Below are 23,716 nucleotides of genomic sequence, written 5' to 3'. Positions count from 1 at the left end.
GCAAGGCCCTCCTGCTCCCTTATGAAAAGCAATGGGGGAGGAGTTGGCAGGGGGTTCTGGTTAAGCTGCTTTTCTGAATCTAAATTCCACATCCTGGAGGCTGTTTCCAACACCGTGGCCTCTGGGGACAGGCAGGACAGGGGTGTGTGGGCAGGGCAGAGGAAGAGACTTCCTGCTGATGAGCATAGATCAGAACTCTCAGTGCACACAGTCCATGGAAAAGCTGTCAGGTGAGCAGTGATTGAAAAGAGGGGTAAAGATGACGTCCGGGAGGGCCGGCAAGGCCAAAGCGAAATACAAACAGAATGTCTGTCACAGGCACAAGCCTTAGTGCTCTGGGCAGAGAGCAGTTAAGTGACACCGTCAAACAGTGCAGTAGCCCCAAGAGGACCAGAAGACTCGGTCTGCACGGTCGTGCAGATGTAACGAGTACCGGATGCAAAGTGCTTCACACCAGACACTGAATTACGTAAGCTGGGAGCCTCCACCCGCAGTCCCGCCTGTGGCTGAGAGCCCGTTCGCAGTCTGTCACAAAAACACAAACAATGTGGACAGAGCCCAACCTCGGGACCCAAGGAAGGAAAGGGCTGGGGAAGACAGGAGGAGGGGGAGCTGGCCGGCGGGGGACAGCAGGAAGCGGTGACAGTGTGAGGCGGCACTGGGGGCTCTCAAACCCCTGCTACAGGGCTGTTTCCGCTGGCTGACCTGCGGTGTGTCTGGGGCTCAGGTCGTGACGTGACCGCCCCAAGCAGGAGTCACCACGAGAAACAGTCCACTTTGGTCTACTCCACAGATCTCTCCAGGGCACCTCTCGGGGGAGGACAGTCCTAGGAAGGTGGCCCCAGAGCCTGCTCCCTGGCACCCACCAGTTCAAGGCTCAACCCGAACACCTGGCAGCTTATCAAGCAGGCCCCCTGTCCGGGAGGAGGCGGGAGCCTGATCACAGCCCCCCAGCCCCTGGGAGACCCTGCTGCGCAGAAGCACCGGGGCTGCAAACAGCACCTGTTCTGACCTAAACCCAGGGCGAGCCCGAGGAGTCCAAACTGCCCCCCCACGGCAACCTGAGAGGCACGCAGACAGCTCTGTGATCAACACCGAGGGACGGAACGGTTATCACTTAAATTAACACAGCGGTTATCTCTGCCCAGGTGACTGGCCAGGTGCTGGAGGCCTGCTTTGGTCAGGACAGACTCCCCTCCCCCCACTCACGCCGCTCGGCGGCGAGCACTATGAACACAAACCACTGTCACCCCCTGACCGCAGGCCCTGCGACAGACCGAGGGACAGGGTGCACTGAAGGGGGACTGAGCGTGAGAATCTGCCAAGTGCGATGCGCCAGCATCCTGCGTGCGGTGACTAAGAACTGCCCCACGAGGACGCCCCCAGCTTCCTGGAGCCCCCGCAGCTGCCGCGGGCCAGGGCGCCATCGCCGACCCAGGGCAGGGCACAGCAAGGCACGTCCCCCACCCGCGGACACGCTCTCCGGACAGGCGGGCCCTGTCAGGGGCACTTCAGACGCCTGCCGGCAGCGGAAGTCTCGCCAGATCCCTTCGCCTACCTGAGGAAGTGCCAAGCACTCCCACCACATCTGTTTTCAAGCCACCCAGGAGAACCACACTGCAGCCCGAGGAAAGGTGGCGTGGCCTCGCTGGTGGTTCGGAAACTCTCGGGAAAGAACCAGACAGACAAGACCCTCTGTTTGCTGTCTTCCACCAGCCCCGGCTCCTAAATCGCCCCTTGTACTAAACTGCCAGAACCCCAATTTGTTAGCAAGTCTTAAAAAGATAAATTCTTCACTGTATACGCTCTGCTTTATAATCTCCTGCTCCATCTCCCAATAAAGCTTTCACTTGAGACTTATGATGAAACAAGTGAGGTTTATTTAACCGCAGGATTTTCAGCTGAAACAACAGTTGGCATTTTTCCTTCCATCTCCGGGAGAACACAAATTTATGTACCTACAAGGTAATAAGGCAAGGTCTTAAATTTAATCAGAAGAAATATTTCACCTGCGGCAAACTGATAAATTATTTACAAAAGGGCTCCATCAGCCTGGCAAGGAAATCGGGCCAGAGAGTGTGGCCGATTCTGGAAAAAACGTCACCGTCATGGTTTCTCTAAACTCCTCTCAACCCCAAGTCACCTCTGTCAGAACGTTTCACCTGGAACAGTTAGAGCTGGAAGCGTGAGATGGGAAGACCAGAAGCCCTCTAGCACCGGGAAGGAAGCCAAGCCTGCAAGGCACGGCTCCTCCGATGCCGACAGGTTTCCGCACCCCGGTACTGGATGGAGGTTGCAGGATTCCCCAGCCCGCCCCCGCCCCCCACCCAGGGACTTGCGGAGGCCTGCGAGGGTTTCCGCAAATGCCAATGAAGGTGACCTTATTTCCCCTGGCCCGACCTACAAGCCTTGCAATAGCGAATACAGAGAAAGCGAAAACCAGACCTGTGGGCATCCACATCAAAGGTCTAGGAATCTAGCAACGCCCCCATTGTTCCACTGCAGATGCAATCAACCTCTCCTTATTACTGCGGGGAAACTCGAGAGCCCTGTGGAGTGCAATAAAGTGGCGTGTTTCGCTCTGCAATGTTTCAAAGGGCCTGATTTACAGTTAGGAACCAGGCGCCCTCGCACAGACACCTGAGAGCCGTGCCATCGGGTGCCAGGCCCCCCCCCGCGGCCCACGTGAAGGTACATGGAGCAGGGAAGCGCGCCACGTGCCCCAGAACACATAGCACGACTGCCCCGTGACGGACACCAGCGGGCCAGCCGGGCGGGCACCCCACTGCATCCTTCACCTTGGGCTTGTCTCTGAAATGCCCAAGGCCCACTAACAGTTTGCAGCAGCAAAATTCTAAACGTTTTTATTGTACTTAAAGATGAATGTAACGGTCTTGGCACTCAGAAAACAAAGCATCAAATGTTCATTGCAGTGGCCCTGCCTCCTGAGCACAGGCCGGTGGCCCAGCCCAGCCGCACGGACGCATCTTTCCAGGCCGACACCCTATTTCAACTCCACTTGGCAAACCAACCCAGATGGACTCTCCCCGCACCGCCACACTGGCACCTCTTCCTGAGCATCCTATAATCTGGACGCATTCTCCCTTCGAACCAGCTCTCCTTCAAAACATCACTCTGTGGATCTGTTCTTGAACTCCCGCTGACTTTAACAAACTTCCTCAGGCCAACGACCGCCCCCCACGGGCCGCGCCGCTCCGTGCGGCTGCTGACACCCGCCCTGGGACGGTAACTACGCAGTCTGATACGTGATTCCACGGTGTGGTTTCGGGGCCTGCAGTCACTTCCCTGCATGCTAATGTTGCCTGCCCTACAGGTTAACGCCTCTCCAGACACCGTGGAAGAAACGTGCTCTCAGGCAGAAGTTCGGATTAACAGCAACGACAGACCCTACTTTAGAAGACGCCGCTTGCCGTCAGCTGGCACGAACTTGCTGGCGCCTCCCAAGCTAACCTGCGGCAGGGCCAGCAGTAGGTCGACTCCCGGCCTCCGGAAGCAACAGCAGCAGGCCGGCCAAGAGCCCTGTAAACCACAGCAAACGGAATGACCACGCCATCTCTCAGCACGTCACACACGATTCCGGAAGACGTCCCTGTAACCACTCCTACGGGGTGACTCTTTAAAAGGAAGAAAGCAACTAAAGTGGCACAAGCCCCTCCCACGAAGAACACAGTCGGGAAGCCTGAATTCATCCGTCACGTTCGTTTTCAAGCAAGTGTGTCCAGCGAAAAGCGAAAGCATGAAGTCGAACCCAGAAGACAGTCGGAAGCAGCCGAGTCGGAAAGACACTCTTGTAAACGTCAGTGGCGCCGACTCTCCACCTCCCGCACGCTGGTGGCACCAGGGCTCGTGATGCCCCCTGTGTGTGCTGTCCCACGTGGACCGTGAGGTCGGTCTGTGCCGCTCACTCGCCCCAGGTGCCTGCCTGGCCTCGCCGAGATCCTGGAGCACCTCTGACGTCCTCATGGAAGCTCTTTTCTGCTCATAACACCCGGCGTTTCAACCATTTTCAAATGAACACACATCTCAGTATCTCTCCGTCCTCATCCAAGCCGAGGCACGGTCCTCTCAAGAAAGAAGCTACCGCGTTTTCACATGGACCATCAAGAGGTCACCAGTTTGAGGGAGGAAGCAGCAAAGCCTTTAGACCTCGATCAGAACCTCCACTGAGAAGCTACTTCCACAGGACGAGAGTCCGTGGCCGCCGACTGGACAGGTCAGAGGTGCGAGGCACAAGGACACGTGTGAGGCAGAGGCGGTTCTTGACGCTTGGTCACCCCCCACCACGAGCAGCAGCAGAGACTCCGGAGGGCGCCATCTCAGGCAGGAGCGCAAGCACCCGTGGAGAAGCCTGGACGGCTCCCATGGGGCGCTCCCTGCAAGCGGCGCGGCCGGGCCCACGGGCGGCACGCGGGCGCGGCGGCCTGCTCCCGCCCTCCCCGGGCATCACACCTTGCTGGCCAGGGGCGCTCCGTGAACACCCCAGGCAGCTCGTTTCCTATTTGAGTTATTAAGCTCTCAGGCGAGTTAAGGAGAAAGGCTGAAGAAAACAGGGCGGTGAGGGGTTTACAATGACGGGAGATCTTAAAGGCAGCAGGGCACAGCTATCACATCGGACGTCACTTTAAAAGAAAAAAGCGTGGGAGCTGTAAGCAACAAAAGGCACGGTAATTGGCGCTGGCTGCCTAAAAGCAGCCTCGCCTTTGAACCAAAGACAGCGTATAACAGGTGCCATCTTTTGAGCGCTGGCTGCTTTTTTCCTCAGCTGTTTGAAGATCGAAGGTGGGAGCAACAGCTCTAAGTAGTTGAAGTTGCAGAAAATTACTGAAAATACATTTCCCATGTAAAATGAACCCGCTATTTAAGAGTAACGTGCAAATGCCGTTTCTTTTCTCGGTGTTTTTGGGGGAAGGTTTAGGCAAAATAAACAGCAGGCCACCCAGTGAACACCTCTCAATAGGGCGCGCACCTCCTCACGGGACAGAGGGGCGGCCAGCGGACCCGAAGGGGGACGCGGGCCCCCACCGGGAGCGGCCAGTCACGGCCGCACGAGGCGACGACCCCATTCAAGGGCTGCTCAACCCCGAGGCGCCGAGCTCGCACAGGAGAGAGGGGAGGCTTACCCGCGGCTGCCAGTTCTCGTACTGCTTCTGCAGGTTGGCCCCGATGGTCTCCAGGGCCTTCTGGGGGCCCATGGACAGAGGATCTGCGGAGAAGCGAAGAGAGCGTTCTTTACTCGTGTGCCGCCACCTCGCTAACCCCCCCATAACTCACCCAGCACGCGGGCCTGAGATGCACCCGGGTTCGCCCGCCTCTCCCCGTAATTTGAGTAAAAGTCACCGGCCCCTGGCCATTTCCCTTCACCCGCGTTCGCCACCTCAGCCCCTGGTTTCCGTGCCCCTGAGGCTTCATCTCGGGCTCCTGTTGGGGCCCAGCGTGGGCCTCTGTCGGGCCGGGGACCCCGTGCGCGAGGGGCCAGGCGCCCACTGACTCCCGGTTCACCTGCTCGCCTCACGAGCGGCCTCGGAGGCAAACAACCCTACCCGGCCACGCCCGAGGCTCACCTGGTCTCGGGGCCTCTTCACGCTCTTGGAAGTCGTGCGGGACCCCAGAGAGCTTTTGTTTATGCGGTTGTATCCGTCGGCACTTACTACACTCAAAATTAAGGTGAGAAATCTTAAAAATATTTCTGTGCTTTCTCCTTTAAAAGTAACAGCAAAGCCACTGCATAAGAACGTATCTTTTGTGAAGAATGACTTCTTCCCAAAACCACGTCACGAGAAGGGCAGCGCTGTCTCACGTCTGGCAGGCTCCTTTAGAGCCTGGTGGGAGGGGGGGGGGACCCCGCCGGCCCCTGGGGCCCTGGCGAGCCTGCGGGGGCAGGTCGGGGGCGCACGAGCGTGTCTCAGACGAGGGGGGCACCTGCTCAGTCGTGTCCGACCCCCTGGCTGGTCCCCGACAGCAAAGCAAAGCTGGACAAGAGGTGGCGGCACAGACCGCCTGCCACGGGGACGTGAAGCCACGGCGCGGCCGCACCGCGTTCAGGGCCACCCGCCCACCCACACTCTGGACGCGTCCGAGAGCCACAGATGATCCTGTAGCAGCAGCACCAGGCATCTGGAACACAGCGGCTCACTGAGCCACGCAGATCTCCGTCCCATCCCCTGACGTCTCAGATTTTACCACCGGCAACAAATCCTGTCAGCTGTTTCCCTTAAGGTGACTTCTCTCATCTTCCAGAAAGTGTCTGGCAAACACTGTCTGTCTGTACCCTGAAAACAGCAGATGGCTCAGCACACGAGGGCAGCCCCCTGACCCCCACGCCCGTGGCAGGGGTGCTCCCGCGGCTCCCCTTCCCCGCCGCTAAACGTGTGTGTTCAGTGGCTGAAACCCAAAGATGCTAGTAAACTCTGCTGCTTTCTCGGACGATCTGGGGGAAGCAGACAGTCTTCACTGGAATGCTCAGCCGAGGTGAAAACCACAACGAGTCGTCTGAGGCCCCAGCCTTCCCTCAGGCTCAGCGCAGCCGGTCAGCACAGCAGAATAGCCAGTGGCACCTTAACATCATTGCAAACACAGTCCCCACCCTGCGGATCCCTGCAGGGGTCTCAGGAACCCACCGCGGTCCACAGACCACACTTCAATGGTTGTGGGAAGGAGTTTTCAACAGAAATTCTCTAATTCCACTTAGAAAGCATTTTTCCCTCAAAGGAAAAGGTCAGACCACTGGACGGGTAGAACACCTAAGTCAGCTTCTACCCAGTTCTCCTCCTAACCGGCACTAATTCTCCACCTGACGTCCTGGACTCCAGATCACTCCGCTTCCTCAGACACTGAACTGCGGACCTCTCCGCACTCGCACACCAGCCCTCCCTCCTCACGAGAGCCTCCCCGCGGGCCTCTTTAAACTCACAGCCGTGCACGTGTGCTCGGCTCGAGGCAGAGCACCACCAGGCTTTCAGCAGAGCAGCAGCAGCCCCTGCCCTCCAGCCACGTCCCAAGCCGTACCCGTCAGAGGGCAGGACTGGCCTCTCTTCCGCCACCATCCCGCTCCCCCGATCCCTGCTCTCCCAACAGAGCCGCGTCACATCTTCACTAAGATTCAGTGTTTTATGTTAGTGTAATGTCTGTGGAAATAGTACTCAGCCTGAGCCAAGGAGCGTCCTGAAGTGACATCTTTCTCGAACTGCTTTCAGTCTCCTGTTTTCCGTGTGCCAGCGCTAGTGCTGCCCCAGCTCCCCCGAGCTTCCCGCTCAGGCACTACCGTCCACACAGTGAAGTGCCTCAGCTCCCCTGCCCTCTCCCCACCGCACAGCCCCACCCGGCAGAGGACGGGAGAGTCCTCTCGGCAGAAACGGAAAGGCTCCCAGGAAAAGAGCCTAAAGAGACCTGGGGATGACAGCAAAGGAGCTAATCCTGCAGCCACTGGAGTCTCAGAAAGAGAGAAGCGCAGAGCTCAAAACGCAGTTGAAGATACGATGCCTGGTAACTGCCCCAAACTGGTAAGGGACATAAACCAACAGATTCGCGAAGCTCCGTGAACCACAACCAGGACTCGCCCAAGGGAACCCCCATCCCGGCACATCGCAGTGCAGACGCTAACAATGAACGGCAAGGCAAGTCCCCGGAGAAAGCTCAGATCACAAGCACAGGGTCAGGGACGGGAGCAGCACTGCAAGCGGGGCAAGCAGAGCAACGCCCTCGGCCCCCGTGAAGGTCACTTCAGTCTGGGACGCGAGTGTGGGAGTGGAAGACAGGTCTTTTTCAGAGACGCAGACACGCAATCTGTGTCTCGTGTTCTTCTTGGGGAATAAACCACAGAAGGTCCAGGAAACAAGGCAGAGAGACAGAGAACTCACAAGATACCCACGTCCCCCATCCAGAGACCACGGGGTCCAACAGGAACTACAGGGGCTCTTAAAAACAGTAAAAAGGAACAGATTATCTGAGCACTGGAAACACCACTGCCAGCACGTGTCAGATGTACGGGAATACATGCGAAAAATAAACTCCTCAGTTCACAGAAAATTTAGCGAAAAGAGTAACCGGCAAATCTGTAACTACCGAGGAAGTCACACACACGTACAGACGAGAAGGGACTCAGAGCCGCCCCTGGAAGTCGGGGCCGGGGAGAGAGCTCTTCCTTAGCACACCTTCCAGTGCTCTTCGGTTTTTAAGACATGCGTGTGTCACTTGGAGGGAAAAAGAAAATAAAAGCGAATTATAGACTAAACAACAGGACTTTGGCGCTGGACGGGAACTTTGCCACGGACACGTCAAAGTCACCAAGGACTTTTCCCAGAGACCCCCCCCCACCCCGAGAGTCTGAGTCCGAGCTGCAGAGCAGGCCGGGCGGCTGATGCGTGGCTCTGGTGGGGAGGCCTGTGAATATCGGGCTGTCACTAACCTACTGGGACAAGTATGGTAGACTCGTTTTAACGCGTAACTAAAGGAGCGAGAGGTTAACTTCGTCGCTCTTTGTCCTGGCAGGAACAGAGTGAAGGTCTCAAAAGACTGTAGATGACCCCGGGCAACTCCACTGTAACCTGAGGCACAGACTGGCTAGTGCATGAGCGGGGACCTGAAAGGCAGAAGTAAGGGCCCAACGCGTGTGAACAGCGCGAAGGGGAGCAGAACACGCTTCCACAGAGAAACCACCAAATAATCGTCACATCGCCGCCGCGCCTTGTGCAGGGCGCCCAGGGCAAAGCCAGGGCTGGTCAGAGGGCATCTGAGCCGCCCGCCCACACTTCCTCGGGGCGCCTGGGGCGGCTCTTGGGCACGTCCTCCAGAGACCCACCACAAAGACGGGGAGGAGGGGGAGTTTGTTCAAAGGCCCACAGGCTGTGGGCGGCGGCGGGGGGTGGGCACGGGACGGGAGCCACATCTCCTTGGAAAGCCCAGCACCCCCTCACTCCATCCGCCCCAGGGGTTCCCGGAGGGCCTGTGGAAAGGTGCGGGAGGTGGAGGAGTGGCTGCCATACTGGCATCATCCTGCAGACACCAGAACCCTCATTAGGAGCCCCAGGCTGACGGCAGCCCCTCCCTGCTCCCCGGTCTCAGATCAAAGTACCGGCCGCCCAAGGAGGGAGCGGGGCAGCCACTGACCATTCATCAGGCTGGCACCAGCGAAGGGAGGCTGTCACATTCGATCCCCCGGGAATCCCTATGGCCAATTAGTTTATGGTTTCCTCCCAAGAATCTGACAGCGAGTGGGAGAGGGAAGGGCAGAGGGGAAAGGATGAGAGCCACAACAGGGCACCTGGTACCACATTCACTGAGATAAACAGCTAAATAACGTGAATAAACTGAAATTAAATCCCTGGGTGGGAAGTGTGGACAGTGCTGTCAATCTGACGTGGGGCGAAGTGGGCAGAACATAAATTTTAAAAGGTAGGCCCGTCCTAAGGAATCACTTGTCTTCCGGTGCCTTCCTGGGTTTCTGTTTAATGAAGGAAGCAGGTGAGCGAGTGAGCGAGCGGGTGGGCAGGTGGATGGAAGGAAAGGTAGGTGGTAATTGGCATTTGTGTAAAATTTAATCTTCCTGTCTGCAAGACTTCCTGCGTGACCCTCTGTAATTCATGACGCTTGGAAGTTCACACTGACAAGGACTTAGGCCAACCTTTCCCACAACCCAGAAGAGAAAGCTTAAGTTTAAAATGGCCGGATGTGGGGAGGGTGCAGCTCAGCGTGCTCAGCGCACAGAGGTCCTAGGTTCAATCCCCAGTGCCTCCACTAAAAAAAATAATAATCATAATTTTAAAATACATAAATAAATGTAATTACAGCCCCCCCCCAAAACAAAATAAAACAGTCGAACAACTTGGCCCAAAGCCACAAGGTCACTGATGGTGCTGGCACTCTGCCAACCCAGAAAGTGGAGCCTTTTTTTGTTTTCAACCCACTGCATCTTCTTCACACTTACATGGGCCAGCCACCAGGTCTGGCCCGCTTTTCCCTCCACAGAGCCTGCGCTCCACCACTGGGACCGTGGTGGTCAGCACACCGCACCCTCCAGTCAAGGCTGTGCTGGTCCTGCCGAGACCCCTCCTCCCGGCCGTGTCCCTGGACCCACTGCAGAGGGCAGAGGTCGGGGCCCAGCAGGGCCCAGTGACCTGCCTCCTCCCAACCCCTCTGGGGACCCGCACAGCGAACGCTTCTGAGATGCTGCTTCTGTGACACTCCCCCCGAGAGGCCTCCGGTGCCTCCACGTGCTCCCAGTTAGACAGAGCCCCAAACCAGCAGCGCCGCCAGGCCCACCGGGACAGGGGAGGACTGGGGACGGGAAGCTGACAGAGACCAGGTGGGCTTCCAGCCCGCCGGTAACATTGTTTCTTGATCTGGGTCTGATCAGTCTGGGGACGTCAGCAACTACACCCGTGGGTCAGTGCACCTGTCCGCACGGACGCTGCACCTCGGGACGCACGCGCTCCCTGCTCAAGGGATGCTTGCACTGTGTCAGTGGACGTCCCCCAAGTATTCGCTCACTGCCTGGCTAGCTGAGCACTGCCTGCCGGACCCAACTTCTCTGCGTGTCTTTCAAAGACTCCCATGTATCATTTGTGCTCCTTGAGCAACTAATTTTTGATTGAGGAACTACTTACTGGCAAAAAGGCCCCTGTAAAGTGGGAAGTGGTTCTGCCTGGCTCCGCGCTGCACTCGCCAGGGCACCACCTACACGCACTCTGTAAGCAGGAGTGCCCGGGGTGGGAGGCATTTCGTCTGGCTGGGCCCGGGGCGGCGCCAGGGGCCCCCTGGGTCCCAGGATGGGAGCCGTCACCCTCCGGGAGCCCTCTCTACAGCCAGCCCGTCCTAACCCCTTAGCCCCACTCCCCACTTATCCACAAAGTAGAAGCCCCACGCTGTCTCTTGCTGTCATATACAAACACCAGGAGCTGGATGGGTTCTCAAAAGAGCCAAGGGGTGGTGGGACCCCCGCCTTACAGTACAGGCCTCAATGTCTGCACAGCAGAGGGGGAGGGAGGCTGCAAGCAGTTACAGTCCTCCTTCGGGGGAAACGGAGAAACTGCTAAAAAGACCAGTGGGACCCAGCACAGAGAACAGGGCTCTCAGCCAGGAGCCCCAAGAGCAAAGGCCCCGGGCGAGCAGCCCTACCCAGCAGAGCCCCCGGGGGCACGCTGGCCCCCGCCTATACCGCCACGCCTGCCAGGAGGGGCTGCACCCAGCAAACACCCGCTGCCCTGCTGGCTACCAGCCCCGGGTCCGACGGCAGCCGAGGACGCTGCCTGCGAGAGTCTGCAAACCAAGGGGCTCCTCGAAGGTCAGCCCCACTGCTCACCCACTGACCGTGGCTCCCGGTGCCCGCGTGTGGAGGGAGGAGGAAGGCGCTCTCCTCTGAGGAACAACAGAAACAAAGCAGAGTGCCTCCCAAGTGTTTCCCCAGGATCACAGCGCCTGCAAGCACCGGACAAACCCGGGCCGCCCTCCCCCGGCGCAGGGCCGCCAGCACAGGCAGCGATGCGGCCGCACCACACGGCCCTGCGCAGCACTCCGCTCTCCCGCAGGCTTCTCCAGCAGGTCTGGGCAACGCTCTTCAGCGGGATTGTTTTTAGTTTACTGTTGCAGCATTTAATGCAAGGCATAAAACAGAACAGCCTCTCCCTGCTCTCTGTCACTTTCCCGAAATAAAACAGCATCTTATTATCCAGAGACACGCAGGGCAGGCAGGACCAAGCCTGGGCCCCACGTCCGCCCATGTTGCCTGCTGCTTGGCGCCTGGGCTCCCCCTTGCCAGCCGGAGCTCGGAACTGGGCCTTGGCTTTGGGGCTGGGAGGGTGGGCTGGCTGTCATCCCAGAGCACACGGTGTGTCTTCTACCTGATTGCTGGGCCACCAAGCTCCCCGTCACCCCAAAACCTACAGGGCCACTACAGCAACACTCGTGCACCACCCGCAGAACCTCTGGGAGGTGCGTACAGAGCCTCACGTGCAGACACACGGAAGGGCCCGGAACAGAAGACTCCAGCCCTTCCCGCAGCCCCCAGACCTCTCATCCCGGAGATCAGAGCCCTTTCTACCAGCACAGCCTGGCTCATTAGTCTGATATGTGTCTGCGGCCAAAAGCAATCAGCTCCCGAGTGTCAGGAGCCTGGAGAGTGAAGGGGAGGTGAGCAGTGGAAGCTGTGACACACTCTCCAGCTCCTGACACCCACCCGGCCCCCAGCTCTCACTCAGCTCCCGCCACAGCTGGTGACAATGCCGACCTGGAACTCCTTGCGCGGTAGCACCCAGCCCTCCTCCCCCTCTGCCCGCTCCCTCAGGCCCTGGCTCCACTCCTCGGCCTCTGCCCACTGCCCATCTTCAGCAGGCAACCCCCTCCAGTCCCTTCTCCAGACAGAGACGTCTTCACAGCCACGTGCTAGAGGCCGCTCTCCCGAGTGTTCCTGAAGGGCCTGACCTCACACAAAATGTCACCCCCTTACCTCCCACCAGCTGGCCCCTGACTCTCCATCTCGGTTACTGGTTTGTCATCACCCCTGGGCTGGCCAAGCCTGAAACCTAAAGCACCTGCTGAAAATGCTGAAATTCCTTCCTGGACCTGGGCAAGGGGGGTGTCTGCTGCAGGACCAGGGGAAAGGAGGCAGCCCGGAGTGAGCTGACCAGGCCCACCAGGGGCTGAGAGCCCATACCGGAAAGGAGGGAAGGCATGTCCGTGGAGGCATGGCCCACTCGGCATGCTGGAGCCCAGACAGCAAGGCGGCAGGGGGGCCAAGCCGGCTCATACCAGAGGACTCGTCAGCTTAGAAACCACAATGGGGACAAAGGACACCAAGGCTCTCACTGTCGGGGAGGAGCTACAAAACGGGAAGTCCCTGCTGGGGACTGGAGTGGGAGGCACGAGTGTAAGCGTAGGCCTCGCTGCACACAGGCAGTAATGAAACGCAGACGAGTGTGTGTGCACAGAAACACACACGTTACGCACACGTGCGTTCCCTGGCTCTGTCCAGTGAGAGAGGTGCGGGGAGCAACCGCACGCTGGACAGCCCCAAAGAGAACACCCAGAGCCAGCCCTTGGCTTCCACACGCCCTACGCCCCCAGAAGGACCTGGGCTCCTCAGGGGGTGCCGATCCCAGGAATGGGGCAGGGACAGCAAGACAGACAGAAGTGAGGATGCCCTCCAGGACGATGGACGAAAGGCGACTCAAGCTGGTGGGAGTGGGTTCCCACCAGCTGAGTGGGAAACAGGCCTCATATAGAGAGAGATGACGGTAATTCTGGACTATAATCCACTGATCAGAATATAAAACAGGGATATAAAGCTACAATATGAAATACGAAAAAGGACACCGTGAGTTCAAGTTGAATACACTGAAAGTCTGACAAGGAAGGGAGTATTCACACAGTCAAGGCACCTCCTCCCTCGGAACACTAACCACAAAGGGCGAGGGGGGCCCCCAGGAAGTGCAGGCAGCACTGCAGTCGCGTGGCGAGAGCGGTGACGCCCGGCAACGCGCCAGCCGACAGCCACCTGCCACGAGGAGGCGGGTCTCCCGCGGCACTCCTGCCCTTGGGGCCTTAATCCTGACTGTGATGGCCGCGTTGTCTCAACGGGAGAGAAACCTCCTTTGCAGGGATCGCACACTAAAGGGTTCGGAGGGTGGAGCACTGTTTCAGCAGCTTACGTTCCAATGAATCAGAAAAAAGGTCCTTAGCACTGTACTTGCAACTTTTGAAAATTTTTTTCAAAATATAAATTAGAACACAGGCTGCTAGACCCACTGCAAACCTGCTGAATCGAATCCCTGAGAGTCTCTTCTTCCCGTACCACATTGCTAAAATCGCCATCACGAGGACCCACTTTTCAATAAAGACCAAATGGAAAATGTTCAACTTAGAAAAGGCATGTGCCCTTTTGAACTCAAAATCCACCGAAATCATTACAAAGTAGGTTACATTCCTGAATTGCAGAAAATTGTTAAGAACACAATATTAAAAAATCGATTCATTTTCTGGATTTTTCACACCAAGAAGGAAGGAATTCTTTTCATTCTCATTAACATTGTCCCATAAATACTGACCAAGGAGATGGTGAGAGGTGAGGGAGGGTTCTCTTGGTTTCTGTTCGGTGGGGAGGGCAGGAGGTGAAGGGCCCCCAGGGAATCTAATACCAAACAAGGCCCTGGGCCTGGAAGGTGCAGCTCTGCACTCAGACACCAACACCCACACAGCCCCGCCGGCTCCCGCCTCCCCAGGAGTCCACACTGGGAGCCAGGCTGAGAAGCCCTGCCTTAAAAAACCTAATGCAAGAGCAGTGAAAGAGGGAGGAAGCAGAAAACAACGGATTAAATTCAGCTTTCTCAAGGGATAAATGAAGTGGGAACAGTCAGTGGTGACTAACAAGAAGCCAGTGTCAGGCGGCACAGTCACCGGAAGAAGGCACAGGGCCAGGAGAGCCTCTAAGAAAGCCGGCCTCGGAGGCCGGAGTCTCGCTGGGCGTGGGGCGAGGGCCCGGCTGCGGCTGGCGGCTGTCACCCTAAGGCACCCCAGCAGCTAGTCCGGTGAGTAAAGGGGGAGAAACAAAGTATTCTTTTCCAGTTCCGATTGAAATAGTTTATAATTTTACTATTCAAAGCAAAGAGGATTTCTGCTTTTGCTCAGGTTGGCGAAATCAGGGAGAGGGCGTAGAGAGGGCGTCGCCCCAATCCTGCCAACAAGGGAAGCCTGACAATGAGCAATGGAGGCAAAGGCAGATCCACGCCGCGAGGACTTCATCGGAAATCACACCAAACTTGAGCGAAGAAGTGACACACAATTCAGCACAAACTTCCATGAAACAGAGAAGGCGGGGCTAGCTCTCAGCTCATTTAATGAGGCCAGTGCTGTTCTGGGACCACAACCAAACACGTTGCAAGATAAGAAGACTACAGACCAGTATTCCTCGTAAACAGAGATGCAGAACTCCGTCACAGGCACGAGCACCCGAATCCAGGGACAGGAAAAGAAGAGACAACAAAAGTGAGGCTTGTGCCAGAAAGTCAAGGTTGGCTCAGCGACCAAAGATCAGTCAATGTAATTTACCACATCAAGAGACTGAAAAAAGAACACCAGGTGGTTACCTCCACGGATGCTGAGAAAGCATTTTAGAAGAGTCGACATTGACTCTTGACAGAAGCTCTCAGCCAGCTAAGAATAGAAGTGAACTTCTTACCTCGTAAAAAGCATCTGAAAAAGCTCCGGCTGACGTGGTACGTAGTGGTGAGGGCCAAATGCTTTCTCCCCAAGATTAGGAATGAGAAGGCTTCGCACAGCCCCCAGTCCAGTCGCGCCGCTGCGCCGGGCGCTCCCGAGGATGGCGAGGACGGCGCCCAGGCCCAGCACACACCTCCGCCCGAGAAGAGCCAGGCAAGCCCTCCCCGTGCAGCTGAGGCCTGACGTGAGCGGCCCTCCGTCCTCCCACTCCAAGTGCTTGGAGCTGCGGCCACGTGCCAGGTGCAGGACGCGTTTAAAGAGCAAACGACGCAGCCCAGCACGCGTGGCCTTGCTGACCTTCCCAAGACACTTGCTCCACTATAAGCCGCAGGTGGGTGTGCCTAAAATAGCTCCCAGTTTGTCCCACAGCTGCAAAAGGAAAGGAAGTCTTCAGGTTCACACAGACCAATGGCAGGCCCCCACTGGACGGGGACAGCGGAAAGTGAGCCCCCAGGCCCAGACCCCCACACGGTGGCCCCCGGGGCAGGCCGCAAGGGAGGGACCCACGCTTACCAATCCAGCATTCCAAACGCGCACAGGGGGTGGTCTTCACCACGTCGGGGGGATCCACGCCGACGTTCAGGCACAAGACTAAGGCGACGCTGACCGTCTTCATCTGGGGGTGGGAGAGAAGAGACACGCACTTCAGTGTGGAACACACAGGTGCAGCTGCAGGCGTTACAGCATTCCCAGCCCGGCGAGGCCCTGCCTCCCCAGCCAGACCCTCACGCGCCGGGGACCTGTGCTGCCCCAGCGGCACGTCAGAAGTAGCCCCCTTCCCAGGAGATGGGGTCTCAAAGGCAGGTATGGGGGCAGGGGGCACATGGCAGGAGAGGCTTTTCTCGGGCTTCCTTGTGAGATGCTTCCAGAAATAGAATTCTTTGATCAAAAGATATAAACATTTTTAGACACTTAATACATTCTGCCAAATTGCTCTGCAAAAACTCTGCACAGATTAACACTGACCAGTTCAGTGCTCTACTCATCACTTAAAATTGTTCATCATTCGATGAGAGAAAAGTTGTCATTTTGATTTAGTGTGCATTCTTCAGTGTTAATAAGGCTGAATGTTCTTTTTCAAACATTTGTATCTTTTATCGTTTGTGCCTTTTCTACTCGTGTTTATACACCGCTTATTTACTGACGTTAGTGGCCTCTCCTCTCCACACATTGCAGATTGCATCCACGTTACCCGATGTAAATACTTCCCTGGCCTGGGGTTTGCCATGGACTCCTTTCCTGTTAGTGACATCCAAAGTCCCGTGCCCGTCAGCTGACACACCTCCCTTCACACCTGCCCAGTCCCTGCTCCAGGGTCCCCGCATTAGGGAGTGCCAGCACCCCCTCCCCAGCTGCTTAGCCAGAAACCTGGACTCATCCTTCATTCCTTCACTTGCTCAGCAGACGCTCACTCAGCACCGGCCAGGCAGCAAGTGCTCTTCGTAGACACCATCAGTAAGGCAAAGGCCACAAACCTCCACAGGGAGCGGGGGTATCACTTCAACAGGCTGGCGGGGGGGGGGGGAACGTCTCCCCTCCACCTACTCCCCCTATGACCCCCTGCTCCGTCCTCAGTCCTGCTCCTGATTCTGTTCACCTCACTACCCCCGGCTCCAGGCCACCAGCATGCCTGACCTGTGCTACAGCCGCCCTCCGGGGCCCCCACCTCCCGCAGGCCAGGCTGTTAGACACATCAGCGCACCGCCCTGTTTTCAATCATTCCCTGCATTCTTTGGAATTCATGTCTGGCCCCCTCGACACACTGTTAAAGCCTTGCAGTGTTGCAGAAAAGCGTGTTACAGCTCAGTCGTGAGACCAAGCAGCACTCAGAGTTGAGAACTCAGGTTTATTACACCAGCAGGCCTAGAGAAGTTAACACTCCAAGCTCTAGACCCCGGCTGTAAGTTTACACAGGCTTTTATAGGCTGCCAGTTTACACTTTGCAACATCATATGCAAATAAGGTGTAACAGAAGTTGACTAATTAGGAACAAGCGTTGTAAAAATGGACCAATCAGGAGTGAGAGAATTGGACCAATCAGGAGTGAAAGAAGTAACCAATCAGGAGTGAGGGAAATGGACCAATCAGGAGTGAGAGAAACCACCAATCAGGAGTGAGCTCCATGCAAATAAAGCACTACAAATGGACCAATCAGGAGTTAGCTCAGAGAACCAATAGAATTTTAGGGGTAAGTTCCACTTTCCTAGAAGTAAACCGTTTCCCAGGCAAAAAGTGAGATAAAGCCGCTGGGCCAGATGGTGCCGGCAGGAGAGTAGTGGCCCTGCCTGGGGGTCCTGCTGGTCTTTTTTATGGGGCCTCCCACCTCAATAGCTTCAACCCCGGCCTACGCCCCACGGCCGTCAGGTCTTACCCCGGTCCTGCAAGACCCCTGGGCCTTTGGACGCCTAGGCCTCTGCCTGGGGGCTCCTCACCAGCCCCGCAGGGAGGCCCCGGGGCCCGGTCAGAGCAGAGCCCGTGGCCCCTGTCTTCCTCCGGCAGAGCCCGGACCAGCCCTGCCCAGAGCAGCCCGGCTGCCCAGAGAGTGAACACAGGAGTTTCCTCGAGAGCGTTCACTGGTTTTACATTGAACCCTTTTAACCCCTCTGGATGTGACTTTGGTACATGGTGCAAGATGAGGATTGTTTTTTTCTCAAAAATCTATGCAATGGTGCCAATTCCCCCTGTTAAATAATCTCCCCAAACTCACAGGCTTGGGGTGACTCCCTTAGCATACAGGTACCCCTAGACCAGATTCTAGCTCTGGGTCACACACCCAACTGATTAACATAATTTATCTTCACAGTTTTCACAACACTTGGGAGAGCCTAGTTTTCTTCCTTACAATCTTTTCTAACTTTTACCTGGCTGTATTTATATTCATCTATTTTTTCCCAAACTAATTGTTATTCAGTTTCTTAATCCCATAGAAATTGTGATTAAAATTTTTAATCAAACTGCCTGTTGATAACACTGAGTATTTTAAATTGTCTTCTTTGATCCAGTAATTCCACACATGAGAACTTGTCACAGGAAATACAAAATATAATACGGGAGAACTTTCTAGGTGTAAAGATTTTTCTTTTTTAATTAATTAATTAATTAAGTTTTTGGTGGGGGGAGGTAATTAGGTTTATTTATTTTTAGAGGAGGTGCTGGGGATTGAACCCAGGGCCTTGTGCACACTAAGCATGTGCTGTACCACTGAGCTAAACCCTCCCCCCCGCCCCGTGTAAAGATTTTCTTTACAGCATTTCTTATCCTAGAAAACAAGTCAGAATGACCTAAATTTTAAGCAAATAAAGGAATTTAGCTTAAGCACATCATTATATACTCTGAATAGAATGACGCTTAGTTTAATTCTTAAAATGTTAAATGAATAAAAATGGATTCAAGACACACAAAAAATTACATTAAGCATATAAACTAAACTTGGCAAGACATGACCGCCTTACGATGGTCTGCTCTTCCGTGTGGGAACACAGCGTGCTTCACTGCCTATTCAAATGTTCTTTTAACTTCTCTCAGCAATGTTTTTCCAGTTTTCTTCGCCAAGAAGGCTTGTTCGCTTCTTTGAAGATTGTTCCTGGGTAGCTTGTGAATATCTGGGGGTAATCCGCTGCTATACGTGTATCTTGCCCAGAGCAGTTTCTTACTGATAATTGCTTATACAGCAGAATAATGCTTAGTCACTTCACTAAATCTTAATTAAACATAACTGGCTTTAGGTGACTCCCTTCAGATTTTGTCAGTGTAAAAATAGACTGTCTGTGAATAATGACGAGTCTACCTCATTCTTTCCAACAGATCATTCCTCTTTTTCTCTTTTAGGTCCCATGGCGTTGCCCAGATCCCCCCAAATCACATTACTAACAATTACAAAATGATGATAGTGGTGATCTTTGCACCTGGTTTTAATAAAACTGTCATAAATGTCTCATCATTAAAAGTGATGATGGTTACTGATGTGACATACGACAGTCTTTATTACATCAAGAAAACAGTCTTCCATTCACAACAGAACTGAAACTTGTACAGGGGAAAGAAAAGTGTTTTTGTCTCTCCTCTCCCAACACTTAAAAAAAAAACATTTAGTTATAATAATTTCACTTTTTAAAGGAACTGCACCCCTGCCTCCAAAGACATACTGAAGAGAGGAACACAGGCCAGAATCTTCTCATTCTGAACCGTAAGACGCAAGTGGTCCCTTGGCCGAATGTCGGGGGAAGGGCTGAAAAATCAATCAGACAGTAACAAAAGTTTTAGTTGTTAGTCATTTTCCAACATTTAATTGGTCAGTGTCAATAATCCCATACAGCCGATTATTTATAGCAAACTCAGTCTGAGGCTAAGCTGCCTAAAAGTAAGTTTCTGGAGAGACCTGCGTCCTTCCTTCAGCCATGGTGAACAGCTACTAACACCCTCACCAGTTTTAAATCAAGGGCATTTTCCCCGTGCTCTGTAACGGGGACTCTGAGGTCGCCACGCCGCCTAGATTCCAACCCTGGGGCGAGTTCCGGGTCGCCTTCCTCAGCCCTCCCGCCGGCCACTCTGGGTGGACGGGAGGCTTCCGTGGGGGGAGTGTCCTGTGTGATCGGGGTCTCTGCTGACCGTCTGCTGCACCGCACAGCCTAGTCTGTCTCGACCTGCGACGAGAACCACTCCTGATAGCTGTGTTCCTTTCAGACGTCCGTCACCGGGGGGTGGACCCCAGGGGGCAGGGGAAGGGGAGCCGCGGGCTCTGGGCTGCTGGGCCCTCGGGCACCCCGACGCCGCCCCTCCTCGCACCTCCAGGCAGCACAGCCCGACGGCTCCTGGGCTGAAGGGCCCGCAGTCCCAGGGCTCACCCCGCCCACGGCCGCGAACCAGACCAGGAGGCGGTGCCGCCCCCAGGGAGGACCTCAGGGAGCTGGGCTTTGCCTGCGGGTGCCAGGGCGGAACCGGGGGTCTGCTTATTCCTCCCCGTCTCCGTGGGGCCAGGGAGGGGGGGGCATTTCAGTGGTCTCCGGCCCTAACCCTCGTCCTCCTGCCCCGGCCGACACTCTAGACAAACTGCACCCCCACCTCTACAACTGCAGGTAAGGAACTTGACACAGGCAACGCTCAGGCAAATCCCGGTCTCTGATGTAATCATAAGCATCGTGACCGCCGAGGCCCGAGTCCTTAGACAGAAACACTCCCGGAAGCACCAGCTCGGCTCGAGTCCCGCCGGATGGCGCAGCCTTGGTCACCCCAGACGGCAGCCGCAGAGGCACCGCCCGCAGCACCTCGGCGGCGGCGGCGGCGGCCTGGAGGGCGGGGCACCGGGGCGCCGGCCCTGGGAGGGAAGGCTGATTGCGCTGCGCTCCGCCATGAGGATGCGAAGGAAGCTCGTCTGACTCTTCCCGCTTACGCCACACCCCCAGGCCAGCTCGCCGCCCTGTCCCTTTTAAAAAAAGCAAAAGGGAGAGTCTCAACAATATACTGAACTACAAGCGTGGATCTGGCCTAACACCTAGCTACCAGCTTAACTCCACGGCTGGGCAAAAGATATTACCAGTAAGTGTCCTTAAGCCAATCAAATGTCTGGGCCCCCCTGCAAATTTTAATGGCGTTGGCGAATTTTTAATTCTTAGCTATACCCTAAAGTGTCTTTTTGGTATTTTATTTTCATTTCTATGGTAACCTTATCACAAAAATTCTACATTCGTGGTTTTTAATAATATAGTTACAGCACTAAGAAAATAGAAGTGCTGAGGGAGGGTGCAGCTCAGCGGTGGAGTGTGTGCTCAGCATGCACGAGGTGCTGGGTTCAATTCCCCAGTACCTCCACCTAAAAAAAAAATAAGCAAAAAGAAAAAATGTAAGGGCCATCAAATTTAGTGTACCAAAAGTTGCATAAAAGTACATAAAATAACCGTTTTGGACTTTAAAACATTTCTTCTCCAATGCGACATGATCGAAAGTGACAGTTCCATCCCTAAGGTTAATTCTGAATTTGAAGAGACTCATCCTGAGAAGGTCTGAAACACCAGGTGGCCACTGAGAACGTGTGGCCGTGGACACGTCAGCTAGCTCCAGCGTCTCCTGAACAATTAATCCACTCACCCAAAAATGATGCGGACGACGTCTCAGACTCTGAGGTCTGTCTGGTCCTTAAGAGTTCTGACTCCAGGACCGATCTCTCTGGCCACACTGGAAACTCCCCTAAAGGTACAGAGCAGGCTGCCTTGTGCTTCTGAGCCCAACCCAGAGGTCTCAACTGCACCTTGGCTATGAGGTGGGAGAGGCTGAGGGCAGCGGGGCAGTGAGGGCCCGACGCTGCTCTAACAGCCTGGGCAGCTTCCCGTACAATCCTCTGGTGCCAAATGTGCTGTGAGATTCAGGATTTTTCAGACTTTCTGAAGGATAATATGGTACATACCCCTTACCTCGTATAACACACAGGGAAGGGTCTGGAGTAACAGTCTATTCAAAACCATCAAAATCTCCCCCGTGACATGCAAAGATGTCCACTATCAGCAGCCTCACACCAGGTCACATCCAGCTTTGCTACCAAATGAGCTGTGAGAATACTTCCAGCGTTTGGAGTTTTTGGATTTTGGAACTGCAGATTCACCGCCCCTGCTTGAAAGCCTCTGTGTACGGCTTGTCACCCTGCTGCTTAAAAATACATTGATGCTTCTCACCAAAGAATTCAAAACAAAATCACAGAGAAGTCCTTTTTCGGCTTCTTCCTCCTTAATTGATCTGATAAACCATCTATTTTTTAAAAGACACAGCGGATCGAACCTGAGTGTAATTCACAGGCCGCCGCGCAGTGACACCCAGGCTGCTCTGCAGAATGAAGAGTTAGCAGGTTAAATGGCCAATCACTGCTCTCTGCTCCCCAGACTGAGTCTGACTCACTCCTACTGCTTCCAGTGTGACCCACCGAGCGTGATGGAAAAGAAACGGGAAGCAAGACCAGCCCTACCATCCATGCCACAACACTCACAACTCCCCTGTTTGAGGCAAAGCCACCCAATTCCCAGCAGTGCTCATTAAGATTCAGAGCATCAAGCAAAAACTTTGAGCAGAGCCGAAGCTACACAAATGCATAATTTATGAAGAAAGTCAGAAACTAGAACATACAGCAAACAGAGTAGCTACGCCACAGGAGGGGTGGGGGAATCGAGTTGTGGAAGAAAAGGAAAACCCGGTTTGCCTATAACCCCCCTCCCAGGGACGGCTGGGAAGATGAGAACAATAAACCTCGCAAGAAGCACATCAAACAGATTTCTTGCAACCAGACCCTTAAACAAAACAGGCCCCTCCCGGCCGGGTCTGCGGGCGCGGCCGCCGCTGGTTTCAGTGGGACTGGGAAGGTGTGAACACCGTGTGTGACCCTGAGCCACAGGCCTAATTCGGGTTTAAGCACTCTTTTTTGAGGCCAAATTCTGTCTATATTTCCCTGATTTTGAATCTACCTCTGCTCCCATAAAACAGTGTAATAAAAAGCAAAGACACAAGAAGCAACCTTTCAACATCGAAAATGAGAAAGTCTCGTCTGGGACTACTGGCTCAGATGTGCGCAGGGCCCCCCTTCCCACCCCACCCACACGCTCGGGACCAAGGCCACAGGCCCTCGGGAAACACAGGTTTCTAAAAATCTAATTAAAGAACTGCATACAAAATAGAGATCACAACTGCTTTAAACAAACAAAAGAAATCTCTTCTTAAAGGAATCCCATACTGAACATTTCTGTGGCTCCTTCATTAAACAGGAGTCCCCCCGGTGCCACCTTCGCAAACCTGGGTGTCTGTGACGGGGTTCTAACGCGACACATACACCCCCGGTCTGAGGAGCCAGTCCACTTGCACTGATGAGCTGAGTGAGGGACAAAAATGACTTCCTTGCCTTTTCTTGTAGTACCTTATGAGGTGAAATTTAAATGTATATGTAACGGGCACATGAAACGATGTTCAACATCGCTAATTATCAGAGAAATGCAAAATAAGACTACAATGAGGTATCAACTCACACCGGTCAGAATGGCCATCATTAAAAAGTCTACAAATAATAAATGCTGGCAAGGCTGTGGGGGAAAAGGAGCTCTCCTACACTGCTGGTGGGAATGCAAACTGGTGCAGCCCCTATGGAGGACAGTATGGAGGTTCCCTAAAAAACTAAAAGTAGAGTTACCATGTGATCCAGCAATCCTACTCCTGGGCATATACCCAGAGGGAACTCTAATTTGAAAAGATACCTGCACCCCAATGTTCACAGCAGCACTATTTACAACAGCCAAGACATGGAAACAACCTAAGTGTCCATCGACAGATGACTGGATAAAGAAGATGTGGTATATTTACACAACGGAATACTATTCAGCCATAAAAAAGAATGAAATAATGCCATTTGCAGCAACATGGATGGGCATAGAGATGATCATACTAAGTGAAGTAAAAAAAGAGAAAGACAAATATCATACATCACTTACACGTGGAATCTAAAATATAATACATGTGA

The 23,716-nt window shown here is 54.7% G+C and overlaps 1 protein-coding gene across 3 annotated transcripts in view; it reads right to left on the bottom strand.

The window, feature by feature from the left end:
• Window positions 1–23,716, bottom strand: part of RPTOR (regulatory associated protein of MTOR complex 1) — a 236,803-nt gene that overhangs the window by 167,848 nt on the left and 45,239 nt on the right. For all 3 annotated transcript variants that reach the window (XM_072939794.1, XM_006199445.4, XM_072939795.1), the window contains exons 2-3: window positions 15,742–15,844; window positions 5,142–5,224 (exon numbers count right to left, since the gene is read on the bottom strand). In XM_072939794.1, coding sequence (XP_072795895.1) covers window positions 5,142–5,224; window positions 15,742–15,844 — 186 coding nt within the window. The remainder of the gene's footprint in view (window positions 1–5,141; window positions 5,225–15,741; window positions 15,845–23,716) is intronic.

The sequence above is a fragment of the Vicugna pacos genome, chromosome 16 (genome assembly GCF_048564905.1).
Source record: "Vicugna pacos chromosome 16, VicPac4, whole genome shotgun sequence".
NCBI lineage: Eukaryota > Metazoa > Chordata > Mammalia > Artiodactyla > Camelidae > Vicugna > Vicugna pacos.
The sequence above is the reverse complement of the archived record's forward strand: the minus strand, read 5'-3'. Positions and strand labels throughout refer to the sequence as shown.